The sequence below is a fragment of the Hemitrygon akajei genome, chromosome 11 (assembly GCF_048418815.1).
Source record: "Hemitrygon akajei chromosome 11, sHemAka1.3, whole genome shotgun sequence".
In the NCBI taxonomy this organism is placed as follows: domain Eukaryota; kingdom Metazoa; phylum Chordata; class Chondrichthyes; order Myliobatiformes; family Dasyatidae; genus Hemitrygon; species Hemitrygon akajei.
Genome location: NC_133134.1, coordinates 121,890,926 through 121,916,667, shown reverse-complemented (window position 1 = coordinate 121,916,667; position 25,742 = coordinate 121,890,926). Strand labels below are relative to the sequence as shown.

The 25,742-nt window shown below is 38.5% G+C and overlaps 1 protein-coding gene across 1 annotated transcript in view; it reads right to left on the bottom strand.

The window, feature by feature from the left end:
- Window positions 1-20,250, bottom strand: part of cbln4 (cerebellin 4 precursor) — a 192,687-nt gene extending 172,437 nt beyond the window's left edge. Inside the window, exons 1-2 of the mRNA XM_073059972.1 lie at window positions 19,396-20,250; window positions 17,926-18,042 (exon numbers count right to left, since the gene is read on the bottom strand). Of these exons, the coding sequence (XP_072916073.1) occupies window positions 17,926-18,042; window positions 19,396-19,668 (390 nt within the window). The 5' untranslated portion in view covers window positions 19,669-20,250. The remainder of the gene's footprint in view (window positions 1-17,925; window positions 18,043-19,395) is intronic.
- Window positions 20,251-25,742: the final 5,492 nt, after the last annotated feature.

Below are 25,742 nucleotides of genomic sequence, written 5' to 3'. Positions count from 1 at the left end.
AAGTATGGGAGGATGTGAAAGGTAAGGTCTTGTTCTACAAGGATTGGTGGGTGCATGGAATGCATTGCCAGGTAAGTGCTAGAGGCGGTTACATTAGGGACATTAAGAGACATATGGGTGATAGAAAAATAGAGAGCTATGTGACAGGGAAGGATTAGATTGATCTTAAACTAAGTTAAAATGTTAGCACAACAGTGTCGGCTGAAGGACCTGTACTGTGCTGTAATATTCTAATTTCTACCTGGTATTAAAAGACATTAAAGTTAATCTTCAGGCTAGATCTACCACAAGACTTTTAGAACCATAATACCTCTCAAAATGTAAAATATTTATCTTGCCTAGGTACAAAACACACAGGTCAAACAATGACACAGTAGTTTGAATCCCACACCAACAAAGGAGATATGCAGTATATTTGTTGTCAAATATAGCATTAGTCTTTTCAAACCAAAAATATAGATTCAAACCTAAAACCAGTGATGGTTTTAGGTTTGAATCAAAACTTGTGAGAATAATATAAATTAATACCATTTTCCACAGGGGAATAATTTGTCAATAATTAAAAATTTTGAGAATAATGTAAATTAATACAATTTTTCACAGGGGAGATCACCTACAATAATTAAATGTCACTTTCACAAGGTTCTGGTTCATTGTTTTCAGATGAAATGAACTGCTTGGTCCTTGGAAAACCTTTGATAGTATTGCAATGCAATTATTTATTTAAATACATTACAAACGTTTGTAAAATACTTTGAAGAAATTCTGTAAAATCCCACAGGAAAACATTTGAAATGAAACAGAATGTGTTGGAAACACTCAACAGGTCAGGCAGTATCAGTTAAGAGAGGAAAAGATAAATTTTAATCACTTTTCCAAAAATATTAACCACTGATTTTCAACAAAGAACAACCAGATTGAGAGAGTATAGGTGGAGAATGGTAGAATCAAGCTTCAGAAACACTCAAATGTACTTTGTACATACGGACAAGCTAGAATGTTATGATCAACTCTTCTAAACCACTCAGTTTAAGAGCACAACGTATTGATAAGATTAGCAATGTTTGTCCTGCTGGAGTACCCTAGCTGTTTGGAATCTGATTTAACTGGAAGCAAACAGGGAGTTTCATGCACCAATTTGGCTCTCATCTCATGAGTTCCAGCATTTACATTCAATTTCAGATTTCCAGCACCTTCAGTATTTTGGTTTTGGAGCATATTTTAAAGCTAATTCCAAAATAAACCAAGCACAGTGTTTACTTTAATCTTACAGATAATGGATACCAATGTATATTATTCCATATCATAGAAATGGGGATAAAAATGCATGAGAACATTTTCTAGCTCCTTCTAAACAATAGTATCACAGAAACCCATTTGTTGATCTTTGTCAATCCATATCAGATCATATTGTTAGAGCTGATGTCTATGCTATTTTCATCATCCAGTGGAGGTGTAAGCCAGTGAGAGGTTGCAAGAATTTTAATTCCCACTTGCTGAAATAGGTTCTTCCCCGGTTACAACAGGGTTTCATTCTTGAGAACAGTTCATAACCTAAACAGTTAACAATTTTGAAGTACTGGACAGAAGTATATCTAAATTAAATCATTGGCCAACCTAGCACAACATATTATTAAATAATGTCATCTAACTCAAACATTTAGATGTTGCCACAAACCAAGTTTCCTCAAACCAGAAGAGAGCTGCGCTGTACAGCATGCAGAAATCCACACCACCAGTCATTCAAATACTCAGTTATATGTATGGACTGTACAGAAGTTGGTCAATCATAACCTGGGGAGGAGTTTCAGAGTGGGGACTGTCCCTAGGGAGAAGAAAATCAGAAAGTACAGGTAAGCACTAATAGCCAATTCTGGATGAATCAGTGAAACTATACCACAAGCAATCTAATTTAATTGCCATCGATAAAGATGCACTGAAAAACAACGGATTTACATTATACTGAGTTTGGATGCTTAAGGAGCAATTTAGAGGAAGATTATTTAAAAACACCTCAGAAATATTTTAAAGGTCATATTACCATTCTGGAAAATCCAACGGAGATTGAATTCATAGCATAACAAAAGTGAAATACTGTTACGATAATATTGCCTTCAAAATGTCTCTTTTAGGAAACAACTATTGTCCATACATAAAACATCAAAAGAACACTCCAGAATATGGATACTTTTCCTTTGCATGCATAGTTCTGATCTGTTTTTGTGTCATTTGAAGGGTGTAGCAAAGTGTTTATACTCTGGTTAAGGCATTAAAAACAGAACAATTTCTTTCTCTCAATGCCAACATGAAGAATAAAGTTACATTATAAAATACACTTCATTGAGATTGGATATAATGGAAGAAATGTTTTGGTTTGTAATGTTTTGAGAATTCTTCTCGCACTGTGATAAGTTTGGCTGCTAAAACATTACTTTATAGGATGGTTACATTAAAAAATGTTAGGGAATTAAATTATAGTGAAAAATGATTTCAAATTCATTTGGAATTGAATTTTGCTTCATATTTATTGTAATTTCACAGAACTATTTAATCTTATATCATTATAGCTAAAATTCATTAAAATATTTTTGTTGTATGATTTTACAACTTGTAAGTTTGGATCTTGGTACACAACCAAAATTAGGACCATTCAACAGTGTTCATAAATTCAGAAGCTTGACTGCTTTAATGCCAACTCTATTTTCAAATAATGTAAATCTCTGGCAAATTAAAGTTACAGTTTTCCTTATGATAATTGGGTTAATTGCAGAAAATTTAAAGATAGGTGGCGTTGTGGATAATGAAGTAGGTTTTCAAAGCTTGCAGAGAGATTTAGGTCAGTTAGAAGAGTGGGCTGAAAGATGGCAGATGGATTTTAATGCTGATAAGTGTGAGGTGCTATATTTTGGCAGGAATAATCAAAATAGGACATACATGGTAGAATGGTAGGGCATTGAAGAATGCAGTAAAACAGAGTGATCTAGGAACAATGGTGCATAGTTCCCTGAAGGTGGAATCTCATGTGGATAGGGTGGTGAAAAAAGCTTTTGGTATGCTGGCCTTTATAAATCAGAGCATTGAGTATAGGAGTTGGGATGTAATGTTAAAATTGTACAAGGCATTGGTAAGGCCAAATTTGGAGTATTGTGTACAGTTCTGGTCACTGAATTATAGGAAAGATGTCAACAAAATAGAAAGACTACAGAGGAGATTTACTAGAATGTTACCTGGGTTTCAGCACCTAAGTTACAGGGAAAGGTTGAACAAGTTAGGTCATTATTCTTTGGAGCGCAGAAGGTTGAGGGGGGTACTTGATAGAGGTATTTAAAATTATGAGGGGGATAGATAGAGTTGATGTTGATAGGTTTTTTTTTCTTTGAAAGTAGGGGAGATTCAAACAAGAGGACATGAGATGAGAGTTAGGGGGCAAAAGTTTAAGGGTAACACGAGGGGGAATTTCTTTACTCAGAGAGTGGTAGCTGTGTGGAATGTGCTTCCAGTAGAAGTGGTAGAGGCAGGTGCAGTATTGTCATTTAAAGTAAAATCGGATAAGTATATGGACAGGAAAGGAATTGAGGGTTATGGGCTGAGTGCAGGTCGGTGGGACTAGGTGAGAGTAAGTGTTCGGCATGGACTAGAAGGGCCAAGATGGCCTGTTTCCGCACTGTAATTGTTATATGGTTATATGGTTAATAATACCAAAAGCACAACAAAGTCAAGTATCCAACATGCCTGGGAAGTACACACAGTTTCCTCCAACAACCAGCTTGATGAGGAGCAATGTAGATGGGGAGCATTAAATGAGCAATGTCGATGTGATCCTTTAATCTTTCAAGTGCTAATCTAAATAGATATAAGGAAATGACTTGACTGTCAGAAATAATGCTTCAGATCTGGTTTTAGTAATTTGAAACTTCTTAAAAATGTTCGGTTTAGCTATTAAACTTGAATCACATCTGTAATGGTATATTAATGTGTTAGGCTAATGTTTTATACCAGCACATCATCAACAGCTACAAACAAGTCTTCCACCAGGTAAGTCCTTCAGTTCATGTGTTGTACTATTGTTGACCATACAAAGGAAAATAGCTGACCCCAGGGAGAATCTCACATAGGCAGTCAACAAAGAGAAGGGGTATGTGGCAGAAAAATTGACATGTTTGATTACACAACAGATAACTGAATTTTGTATACAGAGCAAATAATGCAGTATTTTAAAACAAATGGAATAGCCGATGATAAGCAATGGCTAATTTTGCGGAGTGAAATTGGATTTAAAGGCATACAGTTTGCTTCGAAGTTTCACTTCTCCAACCAAACCAGCTGAAATAAGCATTGCTGATATTTTGAAAGTACTGCAGGAACATTTAGAACTGAAACCATTGTTGATTGCAGAACACTTTAGGTTTCATAAGTGGAATCAAAAGTAAAGGGTGTCCATTTCAATGTACATGGCTAAAATGAAGCGTTTAGCCAAGCATTACTAGTTCAGTAGTGGGTTTAATGGTGCACTGAGCAATGGCTTAGTTTGTGAAATCTTACAAGAAAGAATTCAAAAATGGCTCCTAACTGAAACATAACTTACATTTAAAAGAGCAGCTGAACTTTATGTATCAATGGAAACAACAGACAGACACACAACTGAATTGCAGGTAGGAATGAAAGTGAACACGAACGTAATTGAAACATCTAAACAGAAACCGGCATGATTAAACACTGATGTTACTGTTGTGGCAGGGGCTCACCTTCACCTGACAATGCAGATTTAAAGGTGAAACATGCAGAGATACAAAGTAGAACACATATTTCAGTTCTGCATGAACAAGAGCAGTTCAGGCAGAAAAAAATAAATGGACTACACAGAAAAGAGAAAAAGCTAAAAAGTCAAATTGTAGTTTCAAGAAGAACACTAATCTGCAGACTATTGATGAGAAATCTGATAATGATGAGAACTACTATGTAGCCTTGAGATTTATCATGTGAAAATTAACATGTGACAATCAATATGGCTTACACCATAAGTGAATTATAAATTATTTAAAATGGAATTGGACATTGGGTCAACTGTTTCAGTCATTCCACAAAATGAACTTGAATGGCATTTCAAAAATACTTAACTGAAACCTACAGGTATCCATCTCACAACTTATACTGGAAAAAAGATAATTCATGTGGGAATGACATTCATTAGAGTGAAATAAAACAACCAACAGGCCACATTAGGCTTGTATGTGGTAAAAACAAGAGGGCCATCAGTGTGGGGTCTTGATTGGTTGAAACAAATACAACTTGTTTGGAGATCTATCCACCGTTTTCATGTCACATCTCCTGCAGTAGATTAAACTGAAAATATATTAAGAATGGATTAAGGATGATGTCAGAGCAATGCTTAAGGATGGCATTTGAAAAGCCCAAACATATGAAAGGTAAAATAGTGTTCAATGAAAATGCCACACCCAAGTTTTGCAAAGCATATCTAGTTTCTTATACTACCTGTGATAAAGTAGCCAGTGAGCTCATTCACATGAGGCTGAAGAAATTCTCTCCAAAGTTGCGTGGAGCCCAAACGCAATGCCAGTTGTTATGGTAGTCAAGAAAAATTCATCTATCAGGATCTGTGGTGATTTTAAGGTTGCCATCAACCCAGCACTGAAAGTAGATCAATATCCTCTGCTCAGAATAATGGATATCATTGCAAACCTTTCTGGAGAAAACACTTCAGCAAAGTGGACTTAACTGAGGCCTACCACAGATGGAGATGGAATAAGAGTCCAAAGTGTTTCTGTCCATAAACACTCACAAAAGGCTTTATTGCTATAATAGGCTTATTTTGGAGAAGCATATCCACCTACACTCGGACAGAAAGCAATGGACAAGGTGCTGCAAGGCTGCCTAGGCCCTCGTTGTTACTGGTAAGAATGACTAGAAATATCTCCAAAATATCTTGATAGTTTTACAAAGATTGGAAGATTATGGACTCAGAACACAATGCAATAAGTGTGAATTCTTCAAACCAAGCATTACTTACTGCAGTCACACCATTGGTGGACAAAGATTACACAGGTGCACAGAGAAAATTCAAGCAGTGGTGGCTGCCACAAGACCACAAGACATGTCATCATTGCAGCCCTTTATTAGGATTTGTCAATTACTATAACAGCCTGCTGCCGAACCTGGCTACTGTGCTCCACCCCTTGAACTCATTCCTACAGACTGGGAAGAAATAGCAATGGACAAAGCAGTGTGATGTGGTTTTCAAAATTGTAAAGGAAATGGTGATGTCAGACACTGTACTCACACATTATGATCCACATCATCCAGTGAAGCTTGCCATGCATTGTTCAGTGTGACAACACACCCAAAAGGAAGTCCAGAGCTCGCAGAACCACTTCCTGCAGACCCAGAGCCAACTCCTGCAACCACCATGGATGAGGACCCAGAACCTGAGATTGTTTCACAGCCACAAGTCTCACCTGCCAAGCAAAGTGACCCCCCCCCCCACCCCCAGTCAGGAAATAAGTTATCCCACAAGAGTAAGAAATATATATATAACATTAAGTCACAGTGGATTTAATTTGGCTTTTTTGACACTGCTCAACAGAAAAAAGATTCTTTTGTGTCAAAGTGAAAAAAAAATCTCTACAAAGTGATCTATATTAATTAGAAGTATAATATCCAAAATAATTGATTGCATAAGTATTCACCCCCTTCAAGTCAGTGTTTAGTAGATGGCACTTTGGCAGCAATTACAGCCTTGAGTCTTTGTATAGTTCTCTAGCAGATTTTTACATCTGGACACTGTAATTTTTTCCCTCATTGTTCTTTACAAAACTGTTCAATCTCTGTAAGATTGCATGGGGATCATGAGGGAACAGCCTTATTCAAGTCCAGCCACAAATTCTCAATTGGATTGAGGTATGGACCACTCCAGGACATTAATATTGTTGTTTTTAAGCCATTCTTGTGTAGCTTTGGCTTTATGCTTGGGATCATTGTCTTGCTGGAAAGCAAATCTTATCCCAAGTCGCAGTTCTCTTGCAGACTGCATCGAGTTTTCCTCCAGAATTTCCCTGTATTTTGCTGCATTCATTTTCCCCTATATCCTTCAGGGTCTGCTGCAGTGAATTATCCCCACGGCATGGTTCAGCCACCACCATGCTTCACGGTAGGGATGGCGTGTTTTTGATTATGTCCAGAGTTTGGCTTATGCAAAACAGAGCATGTAGTCCAATGGCCAGAAAGCTAAATTTTGGTTTCATCAGACAATAGAAGCTTCTTCCAGCTGATTTCAGAGTCTCCCAAATGCCTTCTGCCAAACTCTAGCCAAGACTTCATGTGAGTTTTTTTCAACAGTTGTTTTCTCTTTGCCACTCTCCCATAAAGCTGGAACCTGGACAACAGTTATTGTATGCACAGTCTCTCCCATCTCAGCCACTGAAACTTGGTAACCCCTCCAGAGTTGTCATTGGTCCCTTGATGGCTTTCCTCGCTAGTCCCCTTTTTGCACTGTCACTTAGTTTTTGAGGATGGCCTGCTCTAGGCAGATTTACAGCTGTGCCATATTCTCTCCATTTCTTGAAGTCTGACTTAATTGTACTCCAAGGGATATTTAGTGACTTGGAAATTTTCTTGTATCCATCTCCTGACTTGTGCTTTTCAATATCCTTTTCACAGAGATGCTTGGGGTGTTCTTTTATTTTCATGGTGTAGTTTTTGCCAGGACACTGACTCACCAGCAGTTAGACCTTCCAGATACAGGTGCATTTTTACTACAATCAGTTGAAACACCTTGACTACACACAGGTCTCCAAAATCAGGTCTCCATTTAACTAATTATGTGACTTTTAAAACCAATTGGCTGTACCAGTGATGTTGTGGTGTGTCATATTAAAGGGGGGGATACTTATGTAATCAATTATCTTGCATTTTATATTTGTAATTAATTTTGTAGAAATCTGTTTTCAGTTTGACACAAAAGAGTCTTTTTCTTTTGACCAGTGTCAAAAAAGCCAAATTAAATCCACTATGACTCAATGTTGTAAAACAATAAAACATGAAAACTTCCGGGGGGTGGGTGGTAAGTACTTTTTTATAGGTACTGTAAGCAGGGATGATTGTTTTGTATTTAATATTTAATGTAATATTTCAGTGATATCATAAATATATTGTTTAAGTAATTATTCTTTATATCTTTAAATAATTCATTAAATGAATTGCATACATCATTACACTACCACATCATATGCATGTACCTCACTTATAGAAAAAATACGAAACTAAGATATATTATTCCCAGCTCTGTGTTTCCTTCAATTTGTTCAATATATTGGAGTTACAAAACATAACATACCCTGACAGTAGATCCCTGTACCTAATGCCTGCCGAGAAAGTCTGTGTCCACATTTCCTGTAAGTTTATGTGTGACCCTGATTTAAATCAGAAAGGGTGAATCTGCTGGACAAAAGCATCCAGTACCTATTTGGTGGTGTCATGCCTGAGGTTTTGAGCAGTTATATCTGATCTGCTCAGGTGTGCTGGTTAGAAATAACTCTGTCCTTACAAACTTGTCAGATGGCTTGTCTAAGCTGTCAAGCATTTTGAAGGCTTTTGAATTCTCAGATATTCTGAAGCATTCAAAAACTTTCCAAAAATCAAATAAAAACATTTCAAAATTTGCTAAACTTTAAAAATTAAAAAGCTAAATATCTCAAAATACTAAAAAAAATTATTTTCAAAAATTGAAAGCTTTAAAGGAATTGCAAATATTAATAACATGTTCTCACTTTTCAATCAAATAATTGTGTGTTTCTACATCCTGCACCAGGTCTAACCTGTCACAGGTTCTGCAGGCTGATACCCAATGTAAAGCTTAGTGGTACGACATATTCCCTGCAGAGTTTGGTCAGAATGTTCAGGACTTGGCGTTTGTGCAGGAGTTCCCAATGCTGAAATTTGCAGGGGGGGAACTGCTGGCAATTTGCCACACAACAGGGGCATTACCTGGAATGACAATTTGGCTCATTATGACTATTGCCAGAAGTGCAACTCAGCAAGAAGACTAATTCTATGAAGGCAATATGTCCAAAAGCAAAACAAAAATCTTGAAAATTGGAATGTTTGCAAAACCCAACCTGAAACTGATGAACATGTTTCAATGAAGTTGATTGCTGTGCTTGAAACAAATATTATACTCTGCTTTAACATTGTTGCTACTTACCTAACAATATTATGCAATGAATATTTAAAGGATATACTGTAACTGCACTTTTCATATTGCGCTTTACATGGTATGAAACTAGTGATACAAAAACTGTCAGATTAAACTGGAGTCCTTGCTATTAAACTTAGTTTCCTAAATATTACTGTCTGAAATCAAAATGAAAAATCACTCATTGCAAAGAGCTGCAATATACACAGTCCTTACCCAGATGCAGCCATGAATGTGCTCTAATTGAATCTTATATTGTACTTTCTAGAATTTCAGGTATTGTTACCGACCACTATTATTAGCCAGATTGATAAGCCAATAGTGGATGAAGTTCTCAGAGGCAGGATACCATGTGATAAAATCTCCAAGGATAGATTTCAACAAAAGGCAGCTACCTAATTCCACATGCTTCTTGTAAAATTGTGTATCAGTTAATACAAGACAGTATAACACCTTTGAGAATAATTTACCTGCGATCAATTTACTTCTTGAAGACCATCAACCTGGAACTTCAATCACTGTAAAGTCAAAACAGCATGGGACTTACACTATAAATAGTAGTGCACTTGGGAGTGCAGTGGAACAGGGGGGCTAGCAGTACGAGTACATAGTTCATTGACAGTGCCATCATAGGTAGACAGGGTGGTAAGAAAAACACTGAACACACCAGCCTTCATCATTTCGAGCACTGAGTATAGGAGTTGGGCATTTATGTTGCAGTTTTATAAATAATTTCGGAGAATTGTGTATAATTTTGGTCACCCTTTCATAGGAAGGCAGTAGTTAAACTGGAAAGAATGCAGAAAAGATTTACAAGGATGCTGCCAGGACCAAAGGGCACGAGTTTCTGAATACGGAGAGTTTGGTCACACTGGGACTTTATTCCTTGGAGCCTAGTAAAATGAAAGGAGAAATCATGTTGGTTGAAGTGTTTTCCCCAGGGCAGGGGAGTGCAAAATGTAGTGTGAGAGCTGTAGAGCTAATAGGACATGATGTTTCAATCCCTATGGTAAAGTCGGCACTCTCGATGTTGGCAGTAGGCTTGGAGTGGTGACGAGGAGGGAAGCTACATCATCGGGGTCATCAGGTGGGCACCCTCCTTCTTTGACATTTCGTTGATAAGCCTACGATGTCTCCAGAGGGCTCAACGATGCTACCTGGCATCCCAGATACAACCCCTCAATTCCGTACCCTCCTGTTATCATCTTGCAGCCCGGTTGTTGTCTTTCCTTTTAATCCAAATCCAATTGCTGCTTTCCTCTGCTGCATTTGACAAGGACTTGATTGCTTGTTGGAGGGAGACACCCCTCACCCCCATCTTCTTCAATAGACTGGTCATAGATGTAGCAACGAATCCCCTGCATCCCACTTCTACAGGGGAAATCTTGGTCTTCCAGCCATTCTGAGCAGCTTCAGATGCCAGTTCAGAGTACTTGGTCTTTTCCCTCTCATAAGCTTCTTCAACACCATCTTCCCATGGTACTGTCAATTCCACAACATATCCCAGCTTGGCTGTTGTGGAGCACAGGACTATGTCTGGCCGGAGTATTGTAGCCGCAATGTCTGGGGGAAACACAAGCTTTTCCTCCAAGTCCAGGTCCATTTTCCAATCCCGAGCAACCTGCAGAATGCTTATATCAGAAGGTGAAAGAGAAAAGATTTAAAAGGGGCTTGAGTGGTACCTTTTTCATGTAGATTGTGGGGAGTGTATGGAATGAGCTGTCAGAGGAACTGGCATAGTATCATTTGAGAAGCATATGGAGGGGCAGATCTTTGAGGGATGGGATATGGGCCAAACGCAGGAAACTGGGACTAAAATGTGTGGTCAGCATGAACAAATCTGTACCTGTACCATATTGCTGTGTGCCTCTATGTTGCAACACTATAATAGCTCTTGGTCTTGACTTTAATTCAGCTGACTCCACAAAAAGGTGATGAGGTCTCTGGCTGCTACAACCAATTGATTTTTGTCTCTCAAATCAATTTTATGCAACTATTTGTGGCTTACCTTTTCTGAGAACGTGCTTCCAGTCTTTTCTACCACTTTTAATTCTGACTTTTGTCTAACAAACCTCTGGTGCCTGGTGATAGTTAATTTATTCAAAACCATAATTTTAACCACCATTGATTTTGTTAGGATATATTTTTCAAACTTTGCAAGCCTGTATTTTCTTAATATCTTCAACTTCAGTTTCATTAACTTTATATCTAATTTGCAGCAACTTAATTTAAGATTTCCATTAATCAATATTTATTGATTTCATAATGAATTGACATAAAAAGGAAATATCTAACATTTATATAGGATTGTGCAAAAAATAACATCTCAAAATGCTTCATGATCCATGACCTGACTTTAAAATATACTCACTGTCAGAAATTGGGGATTACAGCTGCCATTATGGACACAGAAGGAATAATCTTTACCTGGCTCATCATGTAAGCCAACTACAAAAAAAACATCAATTCTGATTTTTCTTTTCAAAGGATCCCAGCACAGCTACAGATTTCATAATTGTGTTCCTAAACCTAGTCCACCACGGAACACCACACACCACTCTAGACCAGAAACTACTTTGGATAAACACTGTTGAGCACAGCTAGAAGTCCATACTACAGGAAACCAGTTTAGAAATGAGAAGAGAATAATATGAATCTGACCAGCAGTAAGATAGTCATATAAATATATTGGGCTACACTACCATGGCAATAACAACATTATTTGGAATGAAAGAGGCATGTTGAAATAACACTGGGTGAAATACTGGAAGCTAATATGCTCAAGAAAATGGTTGTGATGACAGAGGGAAAAATGGTTTGACACAAAACTGAAAGGAAAAGATAAAGAAGAGCAAAATGGGCAATAAAGTGCATAATAAATAATGCTGTCACTCAAGCAGGATGGATGAGAGCTCCAGTGAATAATAATGGAAGGACTGAGTTACTGGAATGCAATATGAGAGAGGAGAGGATTGAAAAAATAGACAGTTATTCTGAAATTTCCTAAGATAGACAGTCTTCACTGGGTCTGGCTCAGATTATTCTTTGGAAGTTTATTTTAAATTAATGTTAACACTTGTCCATAAGGAATGGATATCTCAAAAATACTATGCTTTAAAAAATGAATGGGCATAAGAAAAGATTGAGACACATATAGCAAGAGGTAGAAAATGATATTGTCTCAGAGACGGTAATATTGATAATGATATAATAAAATTTAAATGTTTCTCACTGAAACTTTTGAATAATGTTCTACCATTAAAACTGGAAATACTTGAATATGTCAGCTAACATTTGGAATGACAAGAGAAGTCCTGTGCAGTAATTTTAAACCAATTCTCCCAGTGGTCAACATGGAGTTTGATTGGCCATCCATTTTACACCACTTTAGCTCACTGAAGCAGAAGAGATAAACTGGGAAATAAGTAATCTGAATGGCCTATCAAATTTTGCCAATCCCTTCAATGGTTTTATAAAATTATGCCTTCACTTTCATCATAGCACACCAATGCAATCACTTCCCTTATGCTTTGTTCATGGCTGAAGGTGCATTGTGAAGAAAATATCAATTCTGGCAGTGAAAAGGAATTAGTTTAACATTGGCCACTGCTAGGGGTAAGGGATCCTGAGAGTAGTTCCAAGTGGGCAAATTTAGCAAGAAGATTGTTAATCCCGGAGTAATTAAAATTACTATTCTTAAGGCAACAGCAATGGTTGATATGATCAAATTCATCCCTATCTCCTCAATTCCCACCCCAATATTTCATTCTGCTGATCAGTCACTTGTGAATCTCAACCTTCTACTGCAATGATTGTCACAAATTCTACCATCCATACTCCTGTATGACCTCCATCACCCTGCACATGCCCACATCTCATAACTACCAGCAAGGAGGAGAATGAAGTATGTCTGTCTGCCTGTACAGGAGCCTGAAGACACATATTCAGGGTTTCAGGAACAACTTCTTCTCTGCCATCAGGTTTCTGAATGGAAAATAAAACCATGTGCAGCAAGTTTTACAAGATATGCCAGTGATAAATAAACCTGATTCTGATCGAGTCATACAGGCCCTTCAGCCCAACTGGTCTATGCTATCCAACATGCCCATCCAGGATAATCCGATACACGATAACCTTCAAAACCGTTCCAATCCAATTGCCAAGCCAAATGTCTTTTAGAAGTTGTTACTTTACAAGCCTCAACTATGTCTTCTGACAGCTCATTCCATAGAGGTACCATACTTTGTGTAAAATGATTGCCCTCAAGTTCCTCTCAACACTTATCCCTCTCTTGTTGTACATATGCCTTCTAGACCTTGATGACCCAGCTGTGGGTAAAAGACTGAGTGCATTCACCCTCTCTGTAAGCTCACATCATTTTACACATCTCTATGAGATCACCCCTCAGTTTTCTATGCTTTAAGGAGTGAAGTTCTAACCTATCCAATCTCTCCTTATAACTCAGTCCCTTAAATCCTGCCAGAATTCTTAATCTTTTCTGCACTCTTTAAAGACATATTTCCTATAGCATAACAACCAAAACTGAACGTAATACTCCAAGTGCAAACTCACTAGTGTGCTGTACAATCACACCATCACCTCCCAACTTTTATGCTCAGTGTCCTGACTTAAAAAGCCAGTGTCCTGGCTTTTGGCCAGCGTACCAAAAGCCTTCTTCACCTGTCTACTAGTGGCTCCACTTTCAGTGAACCGTGAGCTTGTACTCCAAGACCTCTCTATTCTACAATACTACCCAGGTCCCTGCTGCTCAAGGTGAAAATCCTATCTAGATTAGACTTTCCAATATGCAACACTTCACATTCATCCAAATTAAACTCCATTTGTCATTCCTAGTCCATTTATTCATTGTCTACTATACCATCTACTTTAATATCATCTGTAAGCTTACTCCATGATACAAATGACAAATGACAATGGACCCAATATAGACGACTGAGGTATACCACCAGTAATGAGACCCCAGTTCAAGGAGCAAATATGACTCTCTGCTTTCTACCACCAGGCCAATTGTGTATTCAACTAGCCAGCTCTCTCTGGATTCCATGCAACCTCACCTACCAGAGCACCATACAAAGTGAACCCATATCAAAGGCTTTACTGATGTTCATATAAACCGTGTTTACCACCTGGCCCTCATCGTGTTTAAGACATGCTCGAAGCCATGCTGACTATATCTAATCAGCTCCTGCCTTTCCAGGTGTATTTATATCGTATCCCTCTGAATCCTCTCCAGTAACTTCCCAACCACAGACGATGCACTTACTGACATACAGATCCCCTGGTTTTCATTGCTGACTTTCTTAAATAAAGCCACAACATTCGCAACTATCCAGCATCTCAGCGTCTCATCTGAGGCTAACGATGATCCAAATATCTCAGCCAGAATTCCAGCAATTTCTTCCCTAGCCTTCCAAATCATTTTTGGATACCATGGTCAGACCTGGAGAATTGTCTAACTTTATATCTCTGAAGACACCCAGAACCTTCTCGGCTGTAATGTCAGCTACCACCAACACCTCCCCATTTGATTTTCCTAGTTTTGAAGTCTTCATATCTTTCTCCACAGTAAAAACAGAGGAAAGGTATTCATTAAGGACCTACCCCATCCCTTGCCACTCCATTTGGGTCTTTGAAGGGTCCTATTCTCTCTGTAGTTACTTTCTGTATTCTCCTTATAAAATCTCTTTAGATTTTTCCTTGTATTCTCTGTAAAAGTTATCTCACGCTCCCTCTTCTTCCCTCTTGACTTATTTCATGTGTACGAACCTGCATTCCCTATACTCCTCCAGGCATCCATGACCCACGCATCCTTCTTTTTTTTCTGCCTAGGACTTCAATATCCCTTGCTATCAGGTTCCACTACTCCTACCAGCTTTGTGCTTCACTCCAACAGGAACATGCAGACCTTGAGCTCTCACAATTTCACTTTTAAAAGCCTCCCAATTGCCTGTGGTCACTTTGCCTGTATAAAAAAACATGCTGCAATCAACATTTGCATGGAGTCAAAGTTCACTTTGCCCAAAATTAGAATTTGAACCTGTGGAACAGTTCTGTCCCTATTCATAACTATCTTGAAACTAATAGAATATGGTTACTGTCCCAAATGCTTGCCTAATGTCATGTCAATCACATTGCCTCCTCTATCCTCTAAGAGTAGGTTGCACTTTAACCTTCTAGGGTCCTACTTCGAGAACAATAGTTTTCTTAAAACTCTGCACAATTTTGCTGCATATTAGTTCTAATTTCTGTTGACAATTTGGGAACCTATAATACAATTCCAACAATATGCAAAAGGCCCAAGACTAAAGAAGCTTCAAATAGATTTTTCTGTCTATTAAGGGAATAAGAGTAACTCGAGAGAGAATAGGGCCTCTCAAAGAGCAAAGGGGGCACTTTTTGAGGAACAATTGGCTCATTATAAGTAAAGCGCAAGGGTAAATTTGAGGAGGGATGGTTGGATTAACACAACATCATTTCTATTTTGGGATTTCACTTTGATTCCAATACAGAACAATGAACCTCTCATTAATATAAGTATAGAAATTCTAAATGAAGCGAGCACAAGCAGGTTATCAGCTAAAACATGAATAATTTGCAATTTTTTTTTGCAAACTTTTCATATTGATAGACTCGGGAAAATATGCTGGTGTAGACCTGGATTCTGTTAAAATAGTTTTATCTGCTAGCAAGATAAGAGTGTTAAAGGAAAGATGCTAGAATGGATAGAAAATTGGCTGACTGGCAAAAGGAAAAGGGTAGGAATAAAGGGGTCTATTATAGTTGGCTGACAGTGACTACTGGTGTTCCACAGGGGTTGCTTTTGGGACTGCTTCTTTTCACATAATATATCATCAATTTGGATTTATGGAATGATAGTTTTGTGGGCAAGTTTGTAGATGATACAAAGATAGCTGGAAGGTCAGATAGTACTGAGGAAGCAAGGGAGTCTGCAGAAGGACTTAGACAGGTTGGGAGAATGGGTAAAGAAATGGCAGATGGAATGTAGTGTAAGGAAGCATATAGTCATGCACTTTGGCAGAAGGAATAAAAGTGTAGAATATTTTGTAAGTGGGCAGAAAATTCAGAACTCAGGGGCGGAAAGGGACTTGGGAGTCCTTGTGCAAGATTCCCTAAAGGTTACATTGTAGTTTAAGTCAGCGGTAAGGAAGGCAAATGCAATGTTAACATTCATTTCAAGATGATTAGAACATAAGAGCAAGGATATGATGCTAGGACTTTATATGGCATTGGTCAGGCCACACAGAGTATTGTGAGCAGTTTTGGGCCCCTTATCAAAGAATAAAATATGCTGGCATTGGAGGCTCATGAGATAATTCCAAGAATGCAAGTGTTAACGTTTAAGGAGCATTTGATGGCTCTGGCCCTGTACTCACTTGAGTTTAGAAAGATTAGCTGTGATCTCATTAAAACCTATCACATATTGAAAGGCTTAAATAGAGTGTGTGTGAAGGGGATGTTTCCTATAGTGGGTGGACCAGTGGGCACAGTCTCAGAATGGAGGGACATCCATTTAGAACAGAGATGAGGAGGAATTTCTTCAGTCAGAGTGTGGTGAATCTGTAGAATCCATTGCCATGGATGGCTGTGGAGGCATAGTCATTGAGTGTATTTAAAGCAGAGGTGAATAGGTTCTTAATTAGTCAGCACATAAAGGTTATAGGGAGAAAGTAGGAGAATATTGTTAAGAGGTATAAAAAATCGGCCATGATAAAATGTCAGAGCAGACCTGATGGGCTGAAAGGCCTAATCCTGCTCCTATGTCATATGGTCATGTGATCTTCAGAGGGAAAGCCTCCATTGATGCTGACAATGGAAAACATGAATTCTGATGTTCATCAACCTTCATAAGCAGCACGATTTACCAAAGATACTAATTGCATATAAACATGAATGATTTAATGCTTCATTACACAAGTATCAACAGGAGGCATCATAAATATGAAGGAAGTTGGATGTTTTAGATGACCATCTAACAATGGTGGAATTCAAACATCAATATCTACTGTCTAAAGCTAAAATAAGTGCTAACCAATGAGCTAAATGATACTGAAGGAGATGGCTAGTGCTATAGGGTACAAACTATGAGAAAATATAAGAAGAAATGAACACAGCTGAAAGATTCCTTATAAATTGTCTATAGCCATAGAGATCTGGATCTGCTTTCTGCTATTTTGATCCTAATCAAATTCTCTGCACACTGGTCAATGAATCCTCAATTTATTTTTCCTGCAAATAGTTCCAATTTATCAACTGCAAATTCCAGTGGCAGCTAATTTTAAGAGAAAATAAAACGTACCTATTGTGGGGTTGACCCCAATTTCCTATCAGTAATATGAGCATATTTCATACAGGAAATAACAGAATATAACAAAAGTTCACAGTTTAGAAGATATTTTAAATATTCGATAAAAATAATGCAACATTGATGTATCTTTCAGTGATCCAGCGACATCTATGGTAGATTTATGACAGCAAACGCATTTAAAATTCATGATTTCATCAAGGTATTATATACGATTTTAGCATCCATCTGGAAAATATATATGGCAGTTCCATTGGGGTTAAAGTTTTTGTTCTGTATCTGAATAAGCAGGAAATAATTCAGAACAATAAGGGTTAACTGATCGCATTGCCGCGTTTCAAATGTCAGCAGCTATAAATACAGACATACAGACCTGGATCGTCTGACTCTGGTATACTTTGATAACGTGAAAGTTGAAACTGTAAATGCCTTTTCTTGGAGCTACAAAGACTGACTCCAGGGTAAAACAATTACCCACGTTCACCAAAATCTGCAAGAGAGTCAGAAGGAAATCAGTCAGTCTGATTTGGAAACTGGGATTGACGGTTGTGAGTGGGGGTGGGGGGGGGAGCTTTGACTTTCAAAGCTACTGCAAAATTTAAAATAAGTAACATTATCGTAGTAACCTAAGAACCACTAAACGTGGAAAAAAAAATCATAAATTCTTCACCGTATATTTTGACACCTGGTAGAGATAAGTCCATCACATCACTGGCCGATTCTTAATGCTGAATGTAAATCTAAAGTTTAGTAAACTGCTATAATTTTCAACTCGTTGGAATAGTATCCTTTAACTATTTTGGAATGCAACTGGCTGATATTTCTAATTGCAGTGGATTCTTCCTTCATCAAGCAAGAGCATGCAAATTTCACTGAGGGCTTCTTTCTAGCTATGATAAATGCCTTGGATCCAGAAGTCACTCCACTTGTAATAATTAAAACCTTGTGTTTTCATCTATATCACTGGAACAAATTGCTGCAGTAATTAGGCCAGACTGACTTTAAAGAGTGCATGAAGTTATTAACGCAGAGCGAGCTTTCAATGCCCCCGACGCGGCGTGCTTTCTTTTAGCAATGCACACCCACCCAATCCCACCCGGGAGGCATCATTCCATAATCTGAAACCAGAATCAGAAGTCACTGTTTTCCAGTAACTGTATTTATCTACTAAAACGCAAACGGGCGGTTTCAAAATCGAATCTTGGTGAGATTGCGAGAGTGGGTTCGATGCTGGGATTTATTACGTATTGGAACCAATGAATATTAAAGTGCCGATAATGTGTTATTTCAGTGAATTGTTTTATATTTAGTTTTTGCTGTTAGTATCGAATGCCAGCGGCTCTACAACTTCCACTATTTACTTGGTAATGATTTTTGAATCACTTACGCTGAATACATTCTTGTGAAAAGTCATTTTATAAATGCAGCCCTTACAGAGGAAGTTACTGTTTCACCCTAATTTCTATCGTCACGTTTCAGTGGGTTTAACGTCAGTTATAATATACTAACCAACACAGTCGCTCCCACACTCCCTTCCCATTTACACTTGTTGCGCTTTTTATCCGCTTGAGCCCTATTTTAAACAACCCCGTCCGTTTAAAACGGGATCCTTTTCCAGACAAGAGTGGACAACCGGACCTCTGGAGAGAATCGCATCTGAATGCTTAACCCTTTACGCAATACCATTACATCCCCATGCTTTCATAAGGGAACTCTTAAATCACCCTGTTTTAACAATATAGCATCTCTCCCTCGTTAGTAATCCGTGTTTAAAAACGTTGGCTCCGGAGAGAATCCCCATGTTGTGTGTGTGTGTGGTTGCTCTTCAAATCTCTCCGGTTACCTGGTCAAAGTAAATGATCCGAGTTTTGTTGCTCATCTCAGATGGTTCGTGGTTGGTGCTCCTGACGGCGGAAAATGCCACTTTGGAGTTCGCAGCGCGGACAGAAATCCCAAGCGGGGAGGAGGACGATGTCTTGGAGTCACCGGTCGGGTTGGAGTCGCAAACCACCAGGCACTTGCCTTCTAGGACTATGGGCTCCGTGTCGTTCTGAGCGAACGCCGGCACGGCACTGAGTGCCAGAGCCCCCATTGCAATCAGCACCATGGACAGCATTGTCTCCAACACGGCCACGCCGAGAAACCAACAAGCCCAACAAAAGCTCGGGATCAAACCCTCTCGCCCTGCCGCACTCCCGCAACACACTTCGTTTCCTCCTCCTCGGGTTCCTGCTGTACGAGCGAAAAGCAGCTCCACTTAATCTGTTCTACATCTGGATATCCCAGTACGAATTAGCAGAACCTCCTGCAGAAAATATTGCATTGCACCTTAAAGTCCACCGGTCCCTGTAGATCGCTCTTCTCCAAGTAAAATAAAACACCTTCTTGATCTAGGAGTCCCGATGTGAATTATTGATGGGAAAAACGATAGTCAAACAAAACATGATTTGACGTTGTCGGATCAGTTCGTATTTCCCCTGCCCTACTTCGGACGGGACACAAAGCGAGACTCCCGAGGTTAGCGCTGGATCTGGCTCCTGTCTACGGAGCTCGCTGTCTGATTCAAGTGGATGCAGTGTAATCGGCAGTCCCTCCAGTTTTATGTCACAGACCTTCACTTCCAAACCCGTGAAGAGTGGCGCTAATGAATACTCTTAACAAATTCTGCCTGAACTGTAATGATTCTATTCAGTAAAATATCAATAAAAAGACATGAAAAACTCAAGCAGCTATTAAGGATGTAATGAATGAGTGAAGGTTATCTTAATGTTACTGATAATTGCGTAGTACTTTATTCGCAAAGGTATGTTGAACACTTGCTTATTGAAGTTGCTTCGTTCTTCCTACACTTTTCGTTCTATATAAAATGAGCACGAACGAGCCTGGTTGTGCTATAAAATATCCGAAACGTTGCTAAAGTCGAGCATTTTCAAACAACAAAATTAACAATGGAAAATAATTTTAAGCTTTCAAACTTCATAATTAAAAGCGTTGAGCTATAACTCCTTTATATGGCTTAGTGTTGTATATATAGGAAATGCTAAACAATCTAAATATTTTTTTGTCTTGACGAATATTAAGTCCATTTTCACTTGAAGTATAAACCCTGCGGAAGTTCAATGATACTTTTCAGTGCAGTGGCTGGCTGATTCAATGCTCAATGGCGCCGCCTAGTGGTAACTGTTGTTATTGCCTCATACTCGTCTAAACGTCCAAATCCTCTCGTCTATCAAGAATACCAACATCAATATCAACATTCGAGAATTATAGTAGGACGAAATTGTACAGGCGGAGGTAAAATTAAGTCATAGATGTTATTATGATCAAATCCCAAGTCAAAGAATAATATTATGTTATAGAACAGGAGATATTGCAAATATTCAGCAAGTCCAATCATTCTTGAGAAGAAAAATATAGAGTTTGCATTTCAATGGTCATTCATCACACTAGGAAATATTCTTTTTTATATTTTACTTATTCCTTATTCTGATGATGGGTCATTGATCAGAACTGTTCTTTCAGATTTTCTATCAAAAATGTTCTCTGACCAGCTATTGCCAGCATGTTTTATTTTATTGTAGATTTCCAGCATATATATCTTTTATTTTATTTTCAGATATGCAATTGACATGTTACATAATTAACATAGACTACAGAACAAAGAACACTTCAACACATTACAGGCCCCTCAAACCACTATGTTGTGCCGAATTTTTAACGTACTCTGAGATCAAACTAACACTTCCCTCCCACATCATCCATATGCCTATCCAAGATTTTCTTAAATGCCCCTAATGTATCTGCCTCTACCACAACCCATCGCAGGGTCCCCATGTACTTACCACTCTCAGTGTAAAGAACTTACTGCTGCCATCCCCACTAAATTCACTCAATCAGTTTAAAATTATGCCCCCAGTAATAGCTATTTCTGCCCTGGAAAAAAGTCTGTCTATCCCCTCGATGTATGCCTCTTATAATCTTGTATCCTTCTCTGAAGTCACTTCTCATCCTCCTTTGCTCCAAATAGAAAAGCCCTAGCAGGCTTAACGTATCCTCATAAGATATGCTCTTTATTCCAGACAGCATCCCAGTAAACTACCTCTGCACCCTCTCTAATGCTTCCACACTTTTCCAATAATGAGGCAACCAGAGCTGAATGCAAGATTTCAAGTGCGGTCTAACCAACGTTTAAAGTAACATTACTTTGTGGCTCTTGAATTCAATCCCCAACTAACAAAGGCTAACACACCATATATCTTCTGAATTACCCTATCAATGCATGGCAACTTGGAGGGATCTATGCACAAGGGCCCAAAGATCTATCTACTCCTCCACGTTGTCAAGAATCATATCATTAATTCCGGAATCTGACTTCAGATTTAACCTTCTGAAGTGAATCACTCCACACTTCTCTGGTTTCAATCTACTCTGGCAATTCACAGACAAACTTCTCATCCTGTCAATATCCTATTGTATCCTCAGATAACCTTCTGCACTGTCCACAGCTCCACCAGCCTTTGGATCATCTGCAAACTTCCTAATCTACCATACCACTTCCTCACTCAAGTCATTTATAAAAATCATAAAAAAGTAAGGGTCCCAGAACAGATCCCTGTGGAATACCACTGGTTAGCAAACTCCAGGCAGAATATGGTCCATCTATAAACATCCTCTGCTTTCCAGAAACCACACAGCCATGACCCTTTGTTTCCATGCCTCCCTACTTTCTGAAGGAGCCTTCCAGGGATAAGCTTGTCAAATGCTTTAATAAAATCCATATACACCACATGTATTATTCTAGCTTCACCAATATGCTTTGTCACATCCTGAAAGAATTTGATCAGGCTCATGAGGCATGACTTGTCCCTCAGAAATCCATGCTGACAAACTACATTCAGTGAAATCAAACTATGCTTCTCCAAATGTTTCTAAGTTGTGTCTCTAAGAATCTTCTCCTATAATTTGCCCATCACTGAAAAAAGACTCATTGATCTATAATTGCCAGAGTAATCCTTACTCCCTTTGTTGAACAAAGGACAAACATTTGGCACCACTCCTGTGGCCAGTGAGGATGTAAAGATCACCAAAGGTGTTGCAATATCTTCCTTCACTTCCTGTAGTAACTTCGGGTATATCCCATCCAGCCCTGAGGACTTACCTATTCTAATGTTTTTCAAAAGTCCAGCATTTCCTCTTTCTTAGAGCTTCTAGCATATCAGCCTGTTTTCTTCAAAATGTTGCAATATTTGACTTATTTGATCACTTGGTCAAACCTCACTTTTAAAGTTAGTAGTACTTAGGCATGTTTTCCTGAGTTCCTTCCCCAATAGTAAGAAATTCATTAGGAACATGGGAACATATGTACAAAGCAGGCCATTCAGAGAAATCACATCTTATCTGTCTCTCAGTTCTAGTCACCATTTTCTTTAATGCAAGCAATCTTTTGTACCACTTGGCATAAACCTTTGAGTTTCAGTTTTCAACATTTAAAATTACGGATATCCATAACTTACTGATAAAAGTTGAATATCCATAACTTTACAATGATATATACATTGTGTACAGTATGTGAAAAAAAAACCTAATCTGTTTGTTAATTTGCCTTGTTTTAAGTTCAGACTTTGCCCCACAGTTCTGGGTTCTCACAATAGAAAGATTTTGCTTTGTATTTGCCAAATTTATTTCTATGCTAAACCACGAAACTGGATCACCTCACCATTTTCAAAATGATAAGGCAATCATATCTAGACTATGTAAACTATCTCTATCATTGGTAGATATGCACAATATCACTTCTAGGAACAAATTATCTGTCCTACATCAAAATCAGAATTAGAATCAGGATTATTATCACTTTTTATATTATGTGAAATTTGTTGTTTTGTGACAGCAGACTTAAATTTAATATAAATTACAAAATAAATAGTGCAAAAGGAATAATGAGGTAGTGTTTACAGATTCATGGAGTGCCTAGAAATCTGATGGTGGGGAACGTTGGATCACCAATTCTTTCACTTACAGACCCCAGCAGCTACTCTCTAATCTCCATCTCTACAGGTCCACCAAAAAGCCGTGTGCTTAGCCCTGTACTTCATTTGCTTTACCCTTATGACTGTATGGCTAAGCACAACTCCAATACCACATTTAAGTTTGTTGATAACACCACTGTCTAGGCTGAATCAAAGATGGTGATGAGTCAACATATAGGAGGGAGACTGAAAATGTGGCTGAGTGGTACCATAACAACAATCTCCCACTCAATGTTATCAAGATCAAGGAGCTGACTATTGACTTCAGGAGAAAGAAATCGGAGGCCTGTGAGCCAGTCTGCGTCAGAGCATCAGGGGTGGAGAAAGTCAGCAACTTCAAATTCCTCGGTGTAATCATGTTAGAGGACCTGTCCTGGGCCCAACACATAAGTGCAATTATGAATGAAGCACAGCTTCCTTAGAAGTATACAAAGGTTCAGCATGACATTCAAAACTTTGACAAACTCCTGTAGATGTGTCATGGAGAGTTTATTGTCTGGCTGCATCACTGCCTGGTATGGCAAAATGTTTTAAATGGAAAATTCCACCAGAAGTAATGGATACGACCCAGTCCATATTAGGTAAAGCCCTCCCTGCCATTGAACACATCTACACAGAACATTGTTGAAGGAAAGCAGCATATGTCATCAGGAACACCCAGGTCATGCTCTTTCCTCAGTGCTGCCATCAGGAAGAAGGTACAGGAGACTCAGGACTCACTCCAGCAGGTTCAGGAACAGCTATTACTGCTCAACCATCAGGCCCTTGAACCAAAGGGTTCACTCAACTTCACCTACCCCATCATATCACCGAACTGTTCCTGAAACATATGGATTTACTTGCATGAACTTTTCATTTCACATTCTCAATATTTATTATTTATCTATATACCTATCTATCCATAATATTTATTTATTTATGTTTGAATCTGTCCCTCTTTATTTATCTATTATTATTTTTCTTTCTTTTATTTTCAGTTTGTTTTCTTTTGCACACAATTTGTCGATCCTGTTGGTATGGTCTTTCATTGATTCTATTATGGTTATTAGATTTATTTAGTATGCCCGCAAGAAACTGAAGGTCAGAATTGTACAGGGTGACATACATGTATTTTGATAATAAATTTACTTTGAATTTTTTTGAATTTTGAAGGAACTGTTTCTGAATCATTAGGTGTGGGTTTTTAGGTTCCTGTATCTCCTTCCTCTTGGTACTAACAGGAAGGTGGCACGTGATAGTCCTTAGGCACCATCTCTTGAAGATGTCTTCAATGGTGCAATGGGTTGTGCCCAAGATGGACTTGATTGAATATATAACCCTTTGCCACTTCTTATAACCCTGTGCATTGGAACCTCCATATCAGGTGATGATGCAACTAGTCAGAAGGTCTCTACCATACATCTATAGAAATTGGGAAGTGTCTTTGATGACGTACCAAATCTCTTCAAACTCCAAATGAAGCAGAACCGCTGGTGTGCCTTCTTCATGATTGCATCAATGTGTTGAGCCCAGGATAGATCCTTCAACATGTTGATATCCAGGAAATTAAAACTGAGCACGAAATGGAACAGGTGTTCCATTTTCATATTCCATCTTCTTTATACTTTGTCCTTTAAAGTTTGACATTTGACTGTCCACAGTTTTAAGCAAGTCACATTATGAACAAGACACATAAAATGCCGGATGAACTTAGTAAGTCAGGCAGATTATAGAAATTAATAGTCAACATTTTGAGGAGAGAGCCCTCATCAGGAATGAAAAGGAAGAGTGAAGATGTGAGAATAAGAATTTTTTTTTTGGGGGGGGGGGGGGGTAAGGAGGCCAAACTAGAAGTAGATAGCTGAAGACAGGTGAATGGGGGAAGGGATATTAAGTAAGAAGCTGGGAGGAGATAGGTGGAAAAGTTAAAAGTCTGGAGAAGAAGAAATCTGATAAGAGAGGAGTGGAATATAGGAAAAAGAGAAGGAGGACTGGCTACAGGGGAGGTGATAAGCAGGTGAGGAGAAGAGCTAAGAGGCACCAGAATGGGGAATAGAAGAAGACGGAAGGGAGAGTGGGAAAGAATTATCAGAAATTGGAGAGAAATTCAGATTCAGATCATCAGTATGGAGGCTGCCTAGACAGAATATAAGGTGTTGCTTCTCCAACCTGAGAGTGGCCT